Source organism: Saccostrea cucullata, unplaced genomic scaffold (genome assembly GCF_032062105.1).
Source record: "Saccostrea cucullata isolate Sc308-1 unplaced genomic scaffold, CSIRO_AGI_Scuc_v1 ctg4418, whole genome shotgun sequence".
NCBI lineage: Eukaryota > Metazoa > Mollusca > Bivalvia > Ostreida > Ostreidae > Saccostrea > Saccostrea cuccullata.
In genome coordinates this window covers 16,376-37,978 of record NW_026938451.1, presented here as the reverse complement: position 1 = coordinate 37,978, position 21,603 = coordinate 16,376, and the positions used below count along the sequence as shown (strand labels likewise).

Here is a 21,603-nt window from a genome sequence, read left to right as displayed (position 1 = left end):
TCCGAATAAAAATTTCAGGCTACTGAGAATGGAGTCTGGATCCAATATGGCGGTTGTTCGAAGCACGTGTTGAAAAATAAATTCAAAGTTTCTCACTATAAACTTACAATAGTCCACGGAGCATCACTTTCGGGGACGACCGGTAACACTAACAACAAGTTTGCACCGCTGCCACCATGTTGACATGCCTATCAGGGCTAATCATTAATGAAACATGACTTCTTAGATGAACACGTTTATTCAAGTATGGCGTCTAAACGTAACAACAAATACAAGCATCCCGAGCCCGATCATAATACATCAACAGTTTCCATTTCTATTTATAGTAACATGAGTTTAAAAATAGAGATGTGATGCAATATATCGGGAAAATGTCATTTTTTTGTACTTTTTTCTAAATTTTTGGATGAATAATTGCTGACTGTTTGTTTTACCTGCTATTGGCATATAGTAACCAACAAGTAAAAGAAAGCATTACAGGGGGTATATCAAATACAGAATGAGAAGCAGTGGTTTCTATTTCTATTTATAGTAACATGAGTTTAAAAATAGACGTACTGCAAAATATCAGAAAAATGTAGTTTTTTGTACTTTTTACTCACATTTTGGATGAACAATTGCAGACTATATGTTTTTAAATGCTCTTGGCATATGGCGACCAACATATAAAAGAAAGCAAAAATGAAATACAGAATGAGAAGCATTTCTGTTTATAGTAACACATGTTTGAAAAGAGACAATAACACATGTTTGCAAATTCTCGAGAAAATATAGACTTTTGCATTTTTCCTAACATCAGGAATGGACAATGTGCAGACAAACGGCTGATATTTGTTATTGACGGAAGGTGACTAACGAGTATGAATAAGCGTTAGCAAAAATGTATAAGAATAATGTGTAAGGGTATTTTTCCATTTCTACCAGTACCTATACTAACGTATAGTTATAAATAGACATTCAGCAATTAATCAAGAAAATGTAAAATCATTCTATTTTCTCAAATTAGGGATAAAAAATTGCAGTCAATTTTTCATTAGCTGTAACCGACACGTACAAGAGAGCAGTAACCGAAATACATTATAAGGTGGGTTTCCATTTCTATTTATAGTAACAAGTTTTAAAGGCTCAAGTGAGCTTTTATAATCATTTGTGCCTTGTCAGTCGTTGTCGTTCTCATTGTAAACTTTTTATATTTTCATCTTCTTATCAAGAACCACTGGGTTCCCTTACAGAAATTTCTGATAAGTGACTTATAAGTGATTTATTCTTTTACCCTATAAGTTGTTTATTCTGGACTTACACTTCACTGATACATTTAACTTATACGTGACTTATAAGTTACTCATAAGGATTTTATATGCAAATGAGCTACTTTACCTATAAGTGACTTATAAGCCAGTATTAACCATTTATGCTTTATACAGTATAGTCACTTATAAGTGACTATAAGTGACTTATAAGTCAAGCATTAACCCTTCATACTTTATCAAGTATTAGTCACTTATAAGTGACTATAAGTGACTTATAAGTGAAGTACAACACTACCTGTAAGATCTTAATTTAGAACAGAACTTCCAACCATGCAGGGGTTGCATGATATGTTCAAAGCTATTTTTTAAATATAAACATGAATCTGTACATTAGATGAAATAATCAAGTAAAAATTGTATGGAAAAAAATCAATTTCATATGAAATTTCTTTGATGATGCAAGCTTAACATATTAATTCAGTTTACAAACAAGAATGTTGAACAAAAAGGCAACAAGATTTAATGACCTTGAGGCTTCTTCAAATTTATGAAATCTGAAAGCAACTGAGTCAATTGATTCAAAATTTCATGCAAAGGAAGTTAAAATAGAGAGATGATGTAAATAGAACCTACTTGTTGTACCTGATGTGAAGGTATACTCAAAATAAATCTAAAATCTCCAACATCCTTTCACAGACACAAACTTGGTTTCAAATTCTTGTTGCTGATCTGTGCAGAGACAAACTTTCTGATTGGCTACCTTGAATACCCATAGTGCTCCTTGAGAGAAGTCTAGTATAGGGTAAAAATTCTAAGTCCACACTTATACTTCGCTCATACCATACTGATCTTCACTTATAAGTGAAATATCCACTGATATGTACCTCATCTTTACTTATAAGTGAAGTATTAACGAAATCCATTCCTCACTTATACTTACTTTGACTTATAGTACACTTATAAGTAAATTTCAAAATTTATAAGTGACTTGTAAGTTACTAATAAGTGGATTATAAAACACTTATAAGTTTCTATTAGTTTTTTCTGTAAGGGTTAATTTCAATTTAACTTGCCGCAAAGTATCCTTGCATGAAGGAATAATACCTTTTCTCTGTTCGATTTTTCACTAAGCTAATAATTTATATTTCTGACCAATATTAGTTTGTTTAAACGCCTATTTATAGCAAAGCCATTTCTGTAACTAAAGTTACTCCCGATCCTCTCATAAAGACAAGTTAATTTTTAGTAGTAGTAGTAGTATTTTAAAACGTTACAAGGAATCTTTTTCAAACACAGATACCAAAGTATGACAGCTTATTGCCACGAAATTCAAGTCTTTAAAAAGGAGATAAAATTCTAGGCATCCCGCGGGGATCTGGGTTATAATAGGTCCTCAGTACCCCTTTGCTTGTCGTAAAAGGCGACTAAATGGGGCGGTCTTTCGGATTAGACCGTATAAACTGATGCCCCGTGTCACAGCAGGTGTGGTACAATAAAGATCCCTCCCTGCTCAAAGGCTGTAAGTGCCAAGCAAAGGCCTAAATGTGCAGCCCTTCACTGGCAATGGTGACGTCTCCATATCAGTGAAATATTCTGGAAAGGGACGTTAAACAGTATACAATCAATCAATCATCTAGGGTCATAACAAAATACTGGTGAATGTTTAATTTGTTAGATTCGTGTCGAAAGCATATTAAAAGTGAAGAAGGGGTCCAAACATGAAATCCTATTTCATGGGAGGGGGATCGAACTTCTTTCAGTACCATTTTTTTCTTTCAAACTACCACTTACCCTTATTCGACTACACTGCAATATGCCTGCTGGGGGGTGGGGGGCGTAAATCTACTCCCCAATATTTATTAACTATATGATGTCTATCTTTGAACCCCCAACCCCCCATCCCCACCCCCCACTCCGCGGTTCCAACACCTACATGTATGTTTATACGTAAAATAAATATATATATATAAAATCCATATCTTTTTTATGGATAGACTTGGTATGTTCTTATTTCACACAAAGATTGTCCATGACCTAAGATTGTGTCATGACTTTAAGCCAAGGTCATTAAGTGAAGTTCAAGGTCACTGAAAAAATTTCATAATTCCTGTCCAGTACATATCTTTCTTATGGATAAACTTGGTATATTCTCATTTCACACAAAGACTGCCCATGACTTAAGGGTGTGTCATGACCTTGAACCAAGGTCATTTTGGGAAGTTCAAGGTCACTGAAGAAAAATTTGACGCAAAGTCATTTGGGGAAGAAAAAGGTCACTTGAAGAAAAATTTTTATTACATTGTATTTGTGTCTAGTCCATATCTTTTTTATGGCTAAACCTGAATCTACCACTTCACACAAACATTGCTTATTACCGGATTTTCTCTCATGAGTTTGATCCAAGGTCATTAATGCTAGGTCAAGGTCACTGACAGAAAATGTTCATAATTCGTGTCTGGTCTGTATATTTAGTCTGTTTTTTTTTATTCGGATGCACCTTCGTTTCATTTATGAAAATATTATGAGCAATTACATTTGCATTAAAAATGTTTCTCTCTTCTCGTAGGTCCATTAAATATTCATGATTTAGCACCTCTGAAATACCCAGCGGGGGTATTTAGTCCAGTTTGGACAGTTTTAGTTTAAACAGACATAGTAATTTGAACCACTGCCTGCTAGGGAAAATTTTCTGGATCCACCTAACCAAAAAAATTCAATCGGACTCGGGCTGTCGACCTGAATTTAAAGATAATGCTTAATTTATAAAGAAAATCTCTGTCATGTGAGTGTTTTAATGCAGGGAGAACATACTTTTGTGATACATGTATTGGAATGAGGTGGACGCGCTGGCGCGCCGAATACAATTAGCCATGTCAGTTACAGCTAATGAAAGTTTGACTGCAAATTTCCTTCCCCAATTTGAGAAAAACGAATGAGAATTTTCCAGATTATTTATAAATATGTGTTACTATAGGCAGAAATGTAAAAATACCCTTAAACAGTATTCTTATACACTTTAGCTAAAGCTTTTTCATACTCGTTAGTCACATTCTGTCAATAACAAATAAAAGCCGTTTGTCTGCACGTTGACCATCCCTGATGTTTGAAAAAAGTGCGAAAGTCTACAATTTGCAGCATGTCTATTTTCAAACATATGTTACTATAAATAGAAATAGAAACCTCTGCTTCTCATTCTGTATTTCATATTTGATTTCTTTTACTTGTTGGTCACTATATGCCAATAGCAGTAAAAAAACATATTGTCTACAATTGCTCATCCAAAATGTGAGAAAAAAAGTAGAAAAAAAAAACATTTTCCCGATAGTTTACAGTATGTCTATTTTTAAACTCATGTTACTATAAATAGAAATGGAAACCTCTGCTTCTTATTCTGTATTTGATATAAAGCTTTCTTTTACTTGTTGGTCACCATATGCCAATAGCAGTTAAAAAGAGATAGTCAGCAATTTTTCATCCAAAATTTTAGAAAAAAAAGTACAAAAATGACATTTTCCCGATAGTTTACAGTATGTCTATTTTTAAACACATGTTACTATAAATAGAAATGGAAACCTCTGCTTCTTATTCTGTATTTGATATAATTCTTTCTTTTACTTGTTTGTCACTATATGCCAATAGCAGTAAAAAAAAACATATTGTGAGCAATTATTCATCCAAAAATTTAGAAAAAAGTACAAAAAATGACATTTTCCCGATATATTGCATCACATCTCTATTTTTAAACTCATGTTACTATAAATAGAAATGGAAACCTCTGTTTTTCATTTTGTATTTCATATATGCTTTCTTTTACTAGTTTGTCATTATTTGCCAATAGCAGTTGAAAATATATAGTCTGCAATTGTTCATCCAAAATGTGAGAAAAAAGTAGAAAAAAAACTACATTTTACTGATATTTTGCAGTACGTCTATTTTTAAACATGTGTTACTATAAATAGAAATGGAAACCTCTGCTGCTCATTTTGTATTTGATATAAGGCTTTCTTTTGCTTGTTGGTCACCATATGCCAGTAGCAGTTAAAAACAGATGGTCAGCAATTATTCATCCAAAATTTTAAAAAATATACAAAAAATGACATTTTCCCGATATTTTGCATTACCTCTATCTTTAAACATATGTTACTATAAATAGAAATGGAGACCTCTGCTTATCATGCTGCATTCCATTGAATGTTCTTTTGTTCTTGTCAGTCACATAATATCAGTTATAGTTAATGACAGTTAGTCCGTACATTTCCCATCTCTAATTTGAGAATTAGTGGAAAATCAATATTAAACAGCTAATTTCGTATGTGTCTATTTTTAGACATTTGTACTATTTATAGAGATGAGAGCCTGACAGGTCCTCTTATTGATGAAATATTGGAGAGATCCATATTTTTATTATTTAAGATTCAGTGGAGCTTCAAAATGATGGAAAATTGACATTTTTCAGCATTTTATGATACATGTCTATATTTAGGCATTTGAAGCTATAAATAGAAAACGGAAATCCCTGAAAATAATGTGCATGGAAGTTATTGGTGTCCAGTCTCTGACATTAGCATTTTGACTTTTACAGTATATTTCATAATTACTTAGCAATGGCATCTTAAACTCTGCCCAAATTTCATTTTTTGGATTTTTCTGAAATATGTCTATTTTTAGATACATGTTACTAAAAATAGCATTGAGATCCCACTCCAATTTTTTCATGAGGGGACACTACTAATGCTGACGTTTGACGACACGTATATGATTTGAAAAATTTCCGTAGACAATTTTTTTTATTTGACCTTAAATTTCTCAAAAAATGCCAAATTTTCCATTTTTCACATTTTGAGAAACTATGCTATTTTGCAGAAGCGTTTTCTAAGAGTGGGATCAATTCTGGAATAATTGGTTATATGCCCTGTATTCTTTAACAGTTGATGTTTATTTATGATACAAAGATTTATATTTGAGTTCACTACATAAAGATAAAAATGCATTCATATTTCCTCAATTTTCATGTTTTTGTTTGGTCAAAAATGGCCGAAAATGGCCAAATTCAATGGATCCGTCTCCATGGCAACCGGGTGCACGTGGGAAACTTTTAACACCATATTTGCTGGTTTTGTTCCAAAGTGCACCTGTGGTGCAAATTTCATCAAAATCGGAGATATGTCGTTTCCAAGCCCTATAGTAAATTTTTTGGTGCTTACAGAGAATGCATGTTAAAAGTAGTTTTACTAATTATTGGGTAGATTTACTAGAAAACATTAGTAAATCTAAGCATTCATAAGTAACTTTCACTAGGTATTTAAGTATCTTTACGACCACTACTCCACTTTTCACTATCTTAGCTAGTAAATAGAGTTATTAAACTTATCACTGTCCATACAATTACTACCTTAAAAGTAGTTTAACTAGGTAATTCTATCAGTGTGAATTTATTTTATAAATGTTTAAAACATATAAGATAGGGGGTGTCGCCGCGTCTATACCGAACATCACAAATTAAAGTGTACTTTTTTTTTAGTATAAAAAGACAAACACTTAAAAAGCATCTTTTAAAAGCGCCTAAACGCAAAATACTTTAAAAGACAAGGGAGTAATTGTTATACCTTCCGCTTGAAAAGTGGGAGGGTATATAGTAATCGTTAATTCCGTCCGTCCGTCCGTCTGTACGTCCGTCCGTCTGTTACGCTTTGGGGTACCCATCTCTTATCTGCAACTCCTCTCATACCCTGAATGAAATTTAATGAAACTTTCACAGAATCTTTTTTACATGTCGCATTGTGCACTAAGGGTAAGAAAGTGAAATTTGTGAACGTACGTGTTCGTGGATATCAAATCTCAAATATTTTTAATGAAACGAAGGGAAGCGTTTAAATGTATGACGGTGCGTATCCGTCATATGACGTTATTTAACTGCGGCGACTATACCTTAAGCGCACGTTGTATATAATCCGATATTTTGAGAAGTATAATGTTGAATTGAAATTTTCAGGTCTGATTTGAAATAAATGTAGGTTTCATCATTTATAATTTTGTTGTTTTACGTCGACGGATAGCGATTTAATCGAAGTTGTGACATTACTTTTGGATCAACCCTCATAAAATGTGTTCAGGTGATCACACACCCTTGCATTTCTGCTTTTTAACCAGTACACACACACACAAAAATCTTATACAATCAGTACTTTTTAAATCAAATATTTTCGACAAAACTCTCTCTCTCTCTCTCTCTCTCTCTCTCTCTCAAGTAAAAAAATAGTAAAATATCAAATGGGATAAATAAGTTATATATAGAAACTCTTTAATATGTACATGTACTATAAAGTGATAACTGCTTTTTAAAGTAAATGTGCTTCGTGAGCGATGTTGCCCATTAGGACTCTACATAGTTTATACTTCCGAAAATCACTGCAGGTCAGTTGTATGCCTATAACGCTACATGTAATGTGGTGTATAGTAAATGATATATTCTTGTGTCTCACAAAATTAGGCATCTGGAGCACATTTAAAATTATTTTTCTGATCCTTGGTATCATTTTATCACTGTACATACTCATGATACTTAATTAATATATCCAGAATCCACATACACATACATGTACGTTTATCCATTATATATTTTTTATGTAAAGCATTTTTAATGGAGTATTTCTTATGTGTCTTCTTTTATTAGATCATAAATCTATGAATATCCTTCAAAATTTAGATAGCAATCGAAATAAGAATTATTATTATTATATGGGAATACATTAAAATAATGAATATATGTGTTTAAAAAATATACAAGTATGCTTCATAAATAAATTTGTAATATATAATTATGTGTGTATGTTATATTTATAAATGTATATGATTTCTATGAAAAGTAGTATACACTATATGTTATAAATAAGAAATAATTTATCGTACTAAAAGAATAAATACAGGTGATGCACTTATACTGCGTCGCGAAATCGATATAAATTTACAGGAAAATGAGAATTTTCGGAAATAAACATGATATCTTTTGTCCTTTCTGTGACCTCTTTGTATCCCATACCTGATCACAAATACTCATTTTTTAGCAGGGATGACAACAGGAAATAGTTTTTTTTTAGAGACAGTATGATTTTTTCATAATGCAAACAAAAGACCAAGGGGCCAAAAAGGGGTCTTATCCTATCTTGTCCTTTATTTTTATTTTAGATGTTATGTTATTGGTAAAAATGTGTATCTATTATGAGGAAAAAGAAATATGAAGCGATATACCAACGCAAGACGAAGGAAGCTCGGTATTCCGGAAATTAAAGTCGGGCTCGAGAAACATACACTAGACTGCTTCCTGTTATTTTTTTTCTGGAAAAGCACTCAGATTTTCAGTTTGTCAAGAAATAAAAAGAAATGGCAACTAAAAAGAAAAGAGTTGGAGAATTAGATACAGCTGAACAAATGTCGGATCCAAGTGACGGGGAAGACATGGACGGCGAGACTGAAATGGAAGTGAACGAGGTAAACACAACAGTTTCCGCGTATTGTGCAAGACACATGTGTAACTTGAATTTCCTCTAATTTTTTATGTTGATTATTTTAAAACAGTCTATTCCATTTTTTTTGTAACACACAAGACATTTGGTCCTATGTAATCATATATTTTAAAAAGTTAAACATGTGTAAATACAGAACCAATTGCAAGAAAATCTTCAACAGGTTGGGACCACTCGCCCAAATGGGATATAATAGTCCGTTTGGGATAGAATATCCCAAATGGGCTATAAATTTACAGTGCAAAAAATAATTTTTTTTTATTTTGGATTTAAATATCTTAAATCCGCATCAGGGCACCTAAATCTGAATAGCTTTTGGTAAGCAAGTTTTTATACAATCCTATAGTTTGTAAGATTGATCCCCAATTGGTTGAGGAACTTCTGAGGGATCAACAGGGTTCGAAATTAACTTTTTTAGCACTAGACCGCACGGACTAGTGACTTCTAGCTTCCACTAGTCCGCAAATTATTCCACTAGTCCGCCCTATAGTATGTAAAAAGAATAATACAAATCTTAAAATTTTATCAATTAATTCAATGAAATATGTGTCCACACATCAGTTGGAAGCATGTGGTGAAAGAAAGAGGGTTTTTAACTTTTAGAAATCTCCACATGGTCACGTCTTTGTCTATTGATCACAATGTAGAAAACACTTTATTGCAGTTGCGTTTCTCATTTATTTTCAAACATCTAAGAGACTTGGAAATAAAATTAACAAAATGTGAACCAATTCAAGACTTATATCCGGATTTGCACTAGTCCGTACGGACTAGTACCTTACAATATATGCTAGTCCGACACAATTTTTACTAGTCTCGGACTTTCGGACATGAGTTAATTTCGAACCCTGATCAATCTCCTAAACAATGGCCCTACAGAAAAAACTTGTCAACCAAAAGTTATTTCTTTATAAGTGTCCTGATGCAGATTTATGATATTTAAATCCGAAATAAAAATTTTCATTTTTTGCACTGTAAATTTATATCCCATTTGGGATATTCTATCCCAAACAGCCTATTATATCCCATTTGGGCGAGTGGTCCCAATCTGTTCAATACTGTTGATATTTACCACTTACCAGGTTTCGCTACCACATAATATGGTAGATAGCTCATGCAGTTTTAATTGCATTTACATGAAGCAATGATGTCCCAAGGTCTGATTTATTTTGCATCGATGGTTAATTAAAAAAAAAAAAAATTAAATTTTAAAGGATTTTCAAATGAACCTTTGTTAGGCCATAATAAATAAATAGCTAGATTCTCATCCAAATTTTTTTAAAAATCGAGGCGGGTAGGCCGCTTTATTTTATATTTTTAATTTTTTATTTTTTCAGTTCTGCAGATTTATTCTTGACCTGGGCAATCAGTGTAATATTATCTACAATACCCGAACAAAAGTCATAGTAAAGGTTCAATTATCTCTTACTTCACATCATTACCGATCCTTTTCAACCAATGACCCTTTTTTAAGATATATACGCATGTATTACAGCAATTACTATATTTTTAGCTGTCAAAATCATGTCAACTTTCACGAGATTTAAAACAAAAGTAGAATGGTAGATGAATACCTATCCTGATCAGAATTAAGACAAAGAAAAACAGAAATAAAAAAAATTGAGGCAGGGGTATAAAATAGGGGTGGGTGGGGATGAGAATCTAGGAATATTTTTATTATGGCCTTATTGAAGCACACATTCTTTTTCATGACCGTCGATCCTGTTAATAATGCTTTTTAGAACTTAATTAAAACACACACAAAATATCTGAATACAATTAAGAAGTTGACTTATACTTTATTTGCCTTTTCTTTAATTTATTGCACTATTTAAAATAAAAGCTTTGTCATAAGGTAAAGATAAAATGACTTATGTCTCACTGACAGACTCTGTATAAATGTAATTCTATGTCCATTTTTCAGGAGATACAGGTTGACTTTGAGGCCCGAGTTCCTGAGGGCAGTGATTTCCATGGCATCAGGACCCTTCTACAGCAGGTACATTTAGAATAATGATCAGCTCACATGAAGGTGGTAATGCAAATATATTAAATCAGGACTTCCAACAACATACCCATAAAGTTATTAAAATTCTTCCAAATCTACCAGACACCCCCATGAAATGAAGTTGACATTCTTAAAAGATTGGCATTTGTAAAGAAAAATAAAATTTGATCTGAATTTTTAAAAGTATGTGAACATGTTACAAAAATAAAGAGCATGTTTTTAATTTTAGCTGTTTTTGAAAGCCAACATCAACTTGTCAGACATGGCAGACATCATTATATCACAGGGACAAGTTGGAAGTGTGGTCAAGGTAATCTAATGTAAAATCTTTCATAAATGTATTATTTAAGAGCCAAAAAGATATCCTATAAGTTTTTTTTACCATTTACAGAAAAGAGGATCTTGCGATTATTAAACAATATTTATTTCTCAGATCATGCTACGAAGTAACTGTTCTACGTAGACAGTGATACGTATAATTTCTTGATGCCACCAATTTTGAAACCTAGCTGCTACCTATAAACAGAGTTTTATCAATGCATTTAAACATGAATCTCGGAAGAGTTGCTATATATAACTAGAAACAATTAAATTCAAATATAAGGTAGTTTGTTTGTATTCATACAAGCTTTAGTTTCAGTGGAACATTCTTTTGTACAAGGCAATACCTGTTGCTTTTATAAATTCTACAGGTACATTTCTTTCAATTTTAGAATTTTTGAATCTTTCTAATTTTCAATTACACAGCAATCCTATGTACCTGAAGAAGATGATGATGAAGATGAAATGGCAGAAGATGACCCAGTCTTAGCAGTTACTTCAGTCATCAACATCACAGACAAAAAGGTCTGGGGTCAATGTCATTGATAAATATGTCAAAGGTCAATATCACTTATAAATAGGTCAGAGGTCAACATCATTGATAAATAGGTCAGAGGACAAAATGCAATTCATCCCATGTTTCCAAATCGATGATGCCCTAGCATAACCAACAAAAAAGACAGTGAATCCTTAAAATAATTATAGAGAGAAAATCCAAGCTTAATAAATATTAATCATATGCATGTTGGTAAAAAAATTAGTTCCTGTGCACATGTTTCAAATTTTATTCATAAAAATACTAGAAACCATTTAAATGTGCATTTTGCTTGAGAATTATTTGTGAGCTCTATATTTAGTGGGTTTTTTTTACCCCAGATATAATCATGATAATGTCAAAGAAACATTTAGTGCCCATATCAACTTGTTTGACAATTCTTGACATTCTAATAACTGGGTTTTGACAATTGCTTGCTTTCTAGGACATGGAGTGTGTGAAGCAGGTGCGGTCAATGTTGATTGACCAGTGTCAGAAGTGTGGAGGAGATCAGAAGTTCAGCAAGGTCCTAAATGACAGTGACCACCACATAGGTCTGCTGGTCAGTGAACGATACATCAACATACCCCCACAAATAGCTGTACCTATGTTTGACTCATTACTGTAAGTACATACAGTCTTTTTTTACAATGTTTTGTAAGATGCAGGGAAGGTTGTATTCATTGCTGTTTGACAAGTAAAATTTTTAATGAACACTATTCACCATGTTTTCCAAGAAGTCATGTTGGGAAAAGGGGTAGAATTTACTTTGCAAGAAAACAAAATGTGCCTGTTCATGACTTGGAATTTGTTTTTATGTATGCTCTGTAGCAATTTTTGTGATGCAGAGCTATTCTCGCGAATCTTTTGTACATCTGCAAAAAAAAAAAGCAAGTCAGTGAATGCTTCTTAAATTTTTAAGTTTTTATATTCTTAAGTGCTTCATCAAATTAATTTTAACAGAAAAGAAGTTGAGAAGTGTAAGAATAAGAAGATGAAGTATGACTTTTCCTATTACATCCTACTGTGTAAGACATACCGACAAAAGGGCCAGAAAACTAGTCCCCTGTTCTTCACCAACGCAGAGGAGGAATATCTACAGGAGGTCAGTCATTTAGTGCCGTTGATTTATAAAAATATAATTTTATATTACAACAGGCCCCAAGAACAAACTGAGAACAGACTTGACTAAAATTTTGCATTTTATTTTATGTATTTACAATTTGATTAAAAAATTGCAATTTTGTATTGATTTGAATTCAAATTTATGATGAAAACTCTGTTGCATTATTGAAATTATTTCAAAAGTTATGTTTATATCTGTTTAAAACATTATTCTAAGTTTATAGGTATTCATGGCAGCTAGTTAAGTACAGCTATTTGTAAGAACCAGGCAGGGGGTGATTCATGACCAATTCAGATTTTTACAAAATTTTAATATGTTGCTTCATGGACCAAGGCAACATCATTGGACAACATAATTTTTTTGGCCAGCCTTTGTTGCCATGGAAACAATGCACCATGTAAATGCACATGGCAACCAAGCAAAAAATTGAAAAAAATGTGAATTTAACTATTTTTGAACACAGGAACAGAGCTTTTTTGATGATAGTACCTTAAATAAATCTTTTTTTCCTGAGAAGTACATACAAAATGATAGATGATTACCATACGGATAAAATTACACAGGATTTATTAAAGGTACTGAATTTCAATTAAACATAGGTCATTTCATAAAATTCACTTTTCACAATATTTCTTCAAATCTAATATATTTTAGAAGCATATTAAGAAAAAGGCCCGCACGTTAAAGAAATCTGATAACATGGGATAAAAAGAGCAAATTCTTAATTTTAATAAAATTAAATAAAACCCATGGGTTTTTTTTAAAATATTCTGTTACCATGGCAACGGAATGTCGCAAAAATTCATTTTTAACAATAATAATTGTTTTTAGGAGCATAGTAAGAAAAAATGCCACATTTTAAGGAAATCTGATAATGTGGAATAGAAAGAGCACTTTATTAATTTCAATAAAATTAAATAAAACCCACGGGTTTTTAAAAGATATTCTGTTACTATGGCAACGAAATGTCACAAAAATTCATTTTTCAATTTTTCACAATAATAACTGTTTTTAGGAGCATAGTGAGAAATAATGACACATGTCAAGGAAATCTGATAATGTGGAATAGAAAGAGCACTTTCTTAATTTCAATAAAATTAAATAAAACCCATGAGTTTTAAAAAAATATTCTGTTACCATGGCAACGAAATGTCACAAAAATTCATTTTTCAATTTTTCACAATAATAACTGTTTTTATGAGCATATTAAGAAAAAATACCACATTTTAAGGAAATCTGATAATGTGGAATAGAAAGAGCACTTTATTAATTTCAATAAAATTAAATAAAACCCACGGGTTTTTAAAATATATTCTGTTACCATGGCAACGAAATGTCACAAAAATTCATTTTTCAATTTTTCACAATAATAACTGTTTTTAGTGAGAAAAAATGCCACGTGTTAAGGAAATCTGATAATGTGGAATAGAAAGAGCACTTTCTTAATTTCAATAAAATTAAATAAAACCCATGAGTTTTTAAAAAATATTCTGTTACCATGGCAACGAAATGTCACAAAAATTCATTTTTCAAATTTTCACAATAATAACTGTTTTTAGGAGCATAGTAAGAAAAAATGCCACATTTTCAGGAAATCTGATAATGTGGAATAGAAAGAGCACTATCTTAATTTCAATAAAATTAAATTAAACCCATGGGTTTTTAAAAGATATTCTGTAACCATGGCATCGAAATGTCACAAAAATTCATTTTTCAATTTTTCACAATAATTGTTTTTAGGAGCATAGTAAGAAAAACTGCTACATGTTAAGGAAATCTGATAATGAGGAATAGAAAGAGAACTTTATTAATTTCAATGAAATTAAATTAAACCCATGGCTTTTTATATAATATTCTGTTACCATAGCAACAAAATGTCACAAAAATTCATTTTTCACAAAAATACCCATTTTTAAGAGCATATTTAGAAAAAATCCCACATGTTAAAGAAAACTGAAAGCATGGGATAGAAAGACCACATTCTTAATTCTAATAAAACAAATATATTCTGTTACCATGGCAACGAAATGTCACAAAAATTCATTTTTCAATTTTTCACAATAATAACTGTTTTTAGGAGCATAGTGAGAAAAAATGCCACGTGTTAAGGAAATCTGATAATGTGGAATAGAAAGAGCACTTTCTTAATTTCAATAAAATTAAATAAAACCCATGAGTTTTTAAAAAATATTCTGTTACCATGGCAACGAAATGTCACAAAAATTCATTTTTCAATTTTTCACAATAATAACTGTTTTTAGGAGCATAGTAAGAAAAAAATGCCACATTTTCAGGAAATCTGATAATGTGGAATAGAAAGAGCACTATCTTAATTTCAATAAAATTAAATTAAACCCATGGGTTTTTAAAAGATATTCTGTAACCATGGCATCGAAATGTCACAAAAATTCATTTTTCAATTTTTCACAATAATTGTTTTTAGGAGCATAGTAAGAAAAACTGCTACATGTTAAGGAAATCTGATAATGAGGAATAGAAAGAGAACTTTATTAATTTCAATGAAATTAAATTAAACCCATGGCTTTTTATATAATATTCTGTTACCATAGCAACAAAATGTCACAAAAATTCATTTTTCACAAAAATACCCATTTTTAAGAGCATATTTAGAAAAAATCCCACATGTTAAAGAAAACTGAAAGCATGGGATAGAAAGACCACATTCTTAATTCTAATAAAACAAAACAAAACCCATGGTTTTTTCAAAAATATTCTGTAACCATGGCAACAGAATATCACAAACATTCATTTTTCAAGAAATTACCAAAATACATCATTTTCAGAGTATGTTGTGGAAAAAATACCACAAGCACAGAAAAAATTGATAATGTAAGATAGAAAATGTTCTCCTAAACCTTGCAAATATTAGATAAAACCAGTGGATATCTCATAAATTTTTGTAACCATGGTAACAAATTATTCTGGAAATGCTTTTTTAAGTAAATTGTCTTCACAAAATCTCCATAAAATACAAAATAATTATCGACTAATATACATGTATTATTTTCACAGTTTATTGTAAATGCATGAAAATATATATATTTTTTTAAATATGCTTTTGTGATTTGTATCTGGTTACCATGACGACATCTCTTAAAATATAGTATTTGCCTATACACTTTAGCCAATGACATTCCCTTATATGAAGAAAAATGCATGAGTGGCCATTAGCTAAGATAATGAAAAACACAACATTTTTTTTGAACCTATAACTTTTTTAAAACAAATATTTGGTTTCTGTGGTAACTGTGATTAACCATTTATGAGACATGATCTAAATATTTCAATTGTATTCAAAGCAATTTTGAAAAATCATCTGTAAATGTACATTTTGCTGAAATATATTAGTTTACAGTAAAGAAATCTTGAAAAAAAAATGTCAATATAACATTATAAAGTGTATCAAAAGTAAAAAAAAATCCATGTTCTTGACTAGATAGGCAAACTAAAATTCAAAATTTTATGTAGAAGGGGTGTAATATTCAACATCCTTGGGTGTATCCTAGTCTTGGTTTCAATAAAACCCCTTTTAGATTTGGAGGAGCTTAAAAATCAATATCCTTTGTTTCTGGTCTGGATTTCTTTTTCTTTTCAAAGAGTTTTAAACTGACAGTGTCTTTATTAGATTTTTTTTGGCCATCATTTAGAACTGACAGTGTCTTTATTAGATTTTTTTGGCCATCATTTAGAAATGTGCCATTGAGATTATCTGTATCAACTGTACAGGTACATCTATGTGTCCTGGCTGCTAAATAGGTGCTCCAGCTAAATCCTCTGTCATAATGCATGTAGTTGATTCATCAATCTGGAAAAATATAATTCAAAATTTGAAATTTGTTAATGAAAATAGGCATTCCATAAAGCAATTTTTTCTTGTTGCTGTTGAAGGAAGAGAGTAGCTAAGGTTCGTTTTCTCTATGATCATGATCATGAATACAAGAAGACCATGGTCCATAACACTCACCAGAGTAACTGGCCATTCTGTTCTACACCAGATTTTCCTACTTGTAATACCTTTTGTGGTTTAGGCCTTTTCTTAGGGGGAGGAGGACATGATTTAAACAATTTAGAATCTACACTTAATCCCTGGATGCTTTAATATAAGTTTCAGCTTTTCTGACCCAGTGGCTCGACATTTTTCTCTTTTCTTGATTATCACCCCTTGTGAAGGGTCTAAGCCCTGCCAGGTTTGGTAAAAATTGGCCCTGTGGTTCTTGAGAAAAACCTCAGCTCTACAATTCTTCTCTAAATTTTCAAGTAATGTTACCCCTTTTTTAACCCTCAGCCTATCCTTGCCTCAAGTAGTTAGCTGTTATTTGATTCTAAATATTAGTATGACTATTACACCCTTGCTCATCTTAAAAGGGTTTTTTTTTCAACAACAAAAATTCTGTTTATATATGCTGCATTTTATAAATTTTACTTTCTAACTTTCTACTGATTTTAGGTTCCAATATTCAAAGAAACATTTGTATGGATTGAACAAAATAAAGAAGTTGATACAGTGTTACATTTACAATAATACATCTTTTACTCATATTTGGCTTCCACATACATGTAACTGCAGTAAAACTTGTTTAGTACAAACACAGATATTGTGAATTCACAGATATAAATTCCTCTTGGATCCCCAACTATATAAATATTAAAAATTACAAATATGGATATAACTAATTATCGATATAGCGAAGTACTTTTACAGGTCCTAGTTTGTTATTTATAACCGAGGTGCACTGTACATATATGTGTAGACAAATGATTTAACAAGAGACCCAGGGCCACATCACTCACCTGGTTTGGATAAAAATCAAAAATCAGCTTTGTATTGAAAAGCTTAAAAGCATATTTGGTCCTGACCTCTCCCTGTAAGGGAGAGAGAGAGGGGGAGGGGTATGATTGAACATAACTGAATCTACACTAAGGATGCTTACAGGGTATTTATTTTTGACTAACTGAGTTTTTCCCTACAAGTTAGAACTTTTATTGTGGCCCCACCCTATACGGGGGGGGGGGGGTCATAATTTGAACAAATCTACACTACAAGAAAATGCTTCCATATGTATATTATAATAACTTACTGGCTTTTCTGTTCTATAGAAGAATATTTTTAAAGGATTTATTTCTCTATATTCTTATGTTAAACTTAGATTGGCCTTTGTGGTCCCATCCTATCCCAAGGGTCATGATTTGATCAAACTTGAATCTACACCACCTGAAAATGCTTTCATATAAATATTACCAATCAAGGCTTGCTGTATCCAAAAAGAAGATTTTAAAATATTTTTTTTTTGATATATTCCTATGTTAAACTTTGATCATCCTAATGGCCCCATCCTACAACTGGGGTTCATGCTTTTGAAAAATTTGAATCAACACTACCCGACAATGATTCCACGTAAGTTTCATATTACCTGGGCCATTGATTCTTGAGAAGATATCAGTAATGCTAATACATGTATTTTTGTAATTCTCTCCCCTTGAAGAATGACAATGACAGACAAAAGACAAACTTTGATCAGAAAAGATCACTTGAGTCTTCGACTCAGGTGAGCTAAAAACTTCAGAGAATAAAAAGCAGAAGAAATACCTGTTTCAAAGTCTCTGAATGGCAGTGTTCACTAAAATTCAGCCCTTAGTCAGAAGGTCCTTGATTTCTAAACAAAAAGGAATGTTCTTAATAAAAAAAAAAAAACTGCAAGTTGTCAACACAAAATAATGAATTAGCTAATGATACATAAATAATATAAAGTATATATAACACTAACATTAGTTGAATTGATAATCTTTTCTCGGTGAGTTTGGTCCTCAATTTTTAAGTTTACATTACTTCAGCTGTGCAGGTGTTGTCAAAGGGGATTTTGAAATTCAGAACAAGGCTCAGATTGCATCTGAAATGATAACAAATCATGAAATTCATCATATGACAAGAGAATGCATACATTTATATAACAATTTAGCTTTTGAATTATTGATAATTAAATATTTATTTACCTTCCCCCCTCCCTCATGTACTAGTGATATCATCATGAATTCATACTATTAGTTATAAATTGAAAAAGAGTTATAGTTTTGTAGGATCAAATTTTATTTTTTAAGTTTCAAACCTAAATTAAATGAAACATTGGCAGAAACCCATGCATATTGTATGAGCTCTTATATTTATAAATATCTCCCTTTCTATGTGTGTATATATTTGCTTGTAGGAATATTTGGGAAGCCCCCCCCCCCATTTGGATAGGGTTTTATGTCTTTATTCAAATTTTTCGGGGAGGTTAACACCCCCTCCCCCCGTCTCAACTGATAAAACCATAACAGTATTTTATTGGTTTTTTTGCTTGTCAATTAAATTTTATAGGACTCCTCACCCTTATTTATAATTCAAATAAAAGGAAATGCATTTAAAGAATATCATACATATAAAAGTTTGGAAATATAGAGTTTGAAAGGGCACAATTTTACATTTTGATTAAATGAATAAGAGAAATAGTAATTATAGTTTTGCCACAACATTTAATTGGCTTCTTTCAGGGCTTAATTAAATATTCATGATTTTAAGAAGGACCCATTGGCCATTCCAAAAACAGTGTTTTAAATAACAGTGCGCCTGATCACCCTGATACGCACAAATTTTGCTGTGGGCTTACCAATTTGCACATATCGATGCCCAGCTGGACTTGTTTAAAGTTTTCATTAATTAAAATTAGGCAAAAAAAATAATGGTATTGTATGAAAGTATGGCATTATTAATATAATACTTTCATACAGCAAAACATGGACACATATTATATTCATATGGGAGGCGGGGGGGGGGGGGGTATCATATACTCATTGCTCACAGTACCTCTACTTTCAAAAATCAATTTTACGAAAGACAATTATTTTCTCAAGCTGGTAGATTTTTATAAGCAGGACTGGAAACTTTTACTAGCAGTCAGCTTGTATGTTTATTATCAATTTTTCTTGACTTTCCCCTTTTTTAATTTGAAAAAAAAAATAGTCAATAGGGTCTTTGTTTATACATTAGTCTGTGTTATGTATTAAATACCTGATCTAAATATGACATCCATAGAGGCGCCGATGCATAGAAAAAATTATGCTCCATCCAATCTCTGCGTGTGGCTTTCACTGCTTCTTGCTATGACTTCATGTATGTTTAGGTCGAGGACTTCTTCCAGTCGACTGTGTATATTGCAGTACTAACGGAGTATCGACGGAAAGGAGAGATACTCATCATACTGTAATCCCCAGCAGCGAGCTAGTGTTCAAATTCCAGTACAAAATTAAATGTTTTCCCCCAAAATTAACTGAATTTAAGTAATTTTTATGTTATTGTTAAACAAGTTAGCTTTTTCAAAACACTCAAACTCTGTTCTCATTTAGCATGTTTAGGAAATAAAATTTTGTTTTTGTCAGATAAAATTAAGCAAATTGCAGGCAGTTATTTTTTTTTTATCCTAGGGTTATATATATTTCTAATAAAAATTTTAGACTTACATGCACCTTGGATGTATGAAAACTGGCAAAACTTCCAAAATGAAGATGAAATTACACACATTTCTTAATCCTCACCTTCTAAACTGAAGAGTTAAATACACTCTTTCCAACTCCTTTTACTAAAGAGTGCCAAGGGAGATAACTAGAATTTCATGTTTTTACAAAATTTAAAATCTCAATATCTATTCGTAATTAGAATAACCCATGGGTTTTTTAATTATTTTTTACTTTTTGATACTAGATGTTCAATATTTTATAATTCATATTCAAGGAGAGTGCGGGCCTTTTTAAAAAATCACCTACACGTACAGACACCTTTCAATGGATATTGTTGACTGTTTCAGTATATATTGAATTCATTTTTTAATCAGCTATGCATGAAATCCATTTATAACTGTGATTAAGTAATTAGTTTGATGTATCTTAATGTAAATATGATAGTTTTTTAAAAATCTATGACTATCATGAATCACTTATTTTCATTTCTGCCTGGTTCTTATAAATAGCTGTACTTAAGTTAAATTATGTGTTTAAAATTAAAGGACAAGTGCACTTGAGTATTACTTAATGGGCCCTTTTTATGTGCCATTTTAATTCAGAATAAATAAACAAATCGTTCTCTATTAGTAATAGTTAGATACTACTGGATATTTCTAATCAAAAAGCATGTTAAGCACAGCTTAAATCAGCGGGGATTTGAAACAATTGAAATTTTAAAGAGTTTGGAGATGCCCAATAAATCTGGAAAAGTCGTTTGCACGTTTGCGGAATACATTTCTTGCGCCAAACCTGTTTTTAAAAATATGGAATGAAGTTGTGTAGTTGCCTGTATCTAAATTGATTAAACTAATTGCATTTGAAAAATTACAATAATAGTTTCATTGAATTTGAAATTAAAAAGGAGTGTTATAGGTGACTTTTTGGCAAATTTAAAAAAAATCTAAAAAAAAAAAAAAAAAAACAGAAACTCTGAAAAATTGACATTGATAGATATAAACTTGTCTTTATACTGTTATGTGTAGGTGAGTGAGGCTAAGTTCCAGTATTCGGTCCAGGCAGACAGACACACGGTAGTGACATTGATAGATATAAACTTGTCTTTATACTGTTATGTGTAGGTGAGTGAGGCTAAGTTCCAGTATTCGGTCCAGGCAGACAGAGACACAGTAGTTACGGGGACCTGGGACTCCGAGGATCAGTTTGAGGCCCTCAGGACTGTACTGCTGATCCCCGCAGATAAACTCAAACAGGGCGTGGAGAAAATCAAATCCCAACTGGCCACCACTTGATCTGAAATCAGAAAATAAAATTTTTATTTCTGTTAA

General features: G+C 31.7%; 1 protein-coding gene across 1 annotated transcript; it reads left to right on the top strand.

Moving 5' to 3' along the window:
* Nucleotides 1-8,572: 8,572 nt before the first annotated feature.
* On the top strand, nt 8,573-21,603 carry LOC134250327 (protein BCCIP homolog). Its single transcript, XM_062732689.1, has 7 exons — nt 8,573-8,738; nt 10,698-10,772; nt 11,011-11,091; nt 11,529-11,627; nt 12,083-12,261; nt 12,601-12,742; nt 21,397-21,603. Exons 1-7 carry the CDS (start codon nt 8,631-8,633, stop codon nt 21,565-21,567), a joined length of 855 nt encoding a protein of 284 aa, XP_062588673.1. The 5' UTR covers nt 8,573-8,630; the 3' UTR covers nt 21,568-21,603.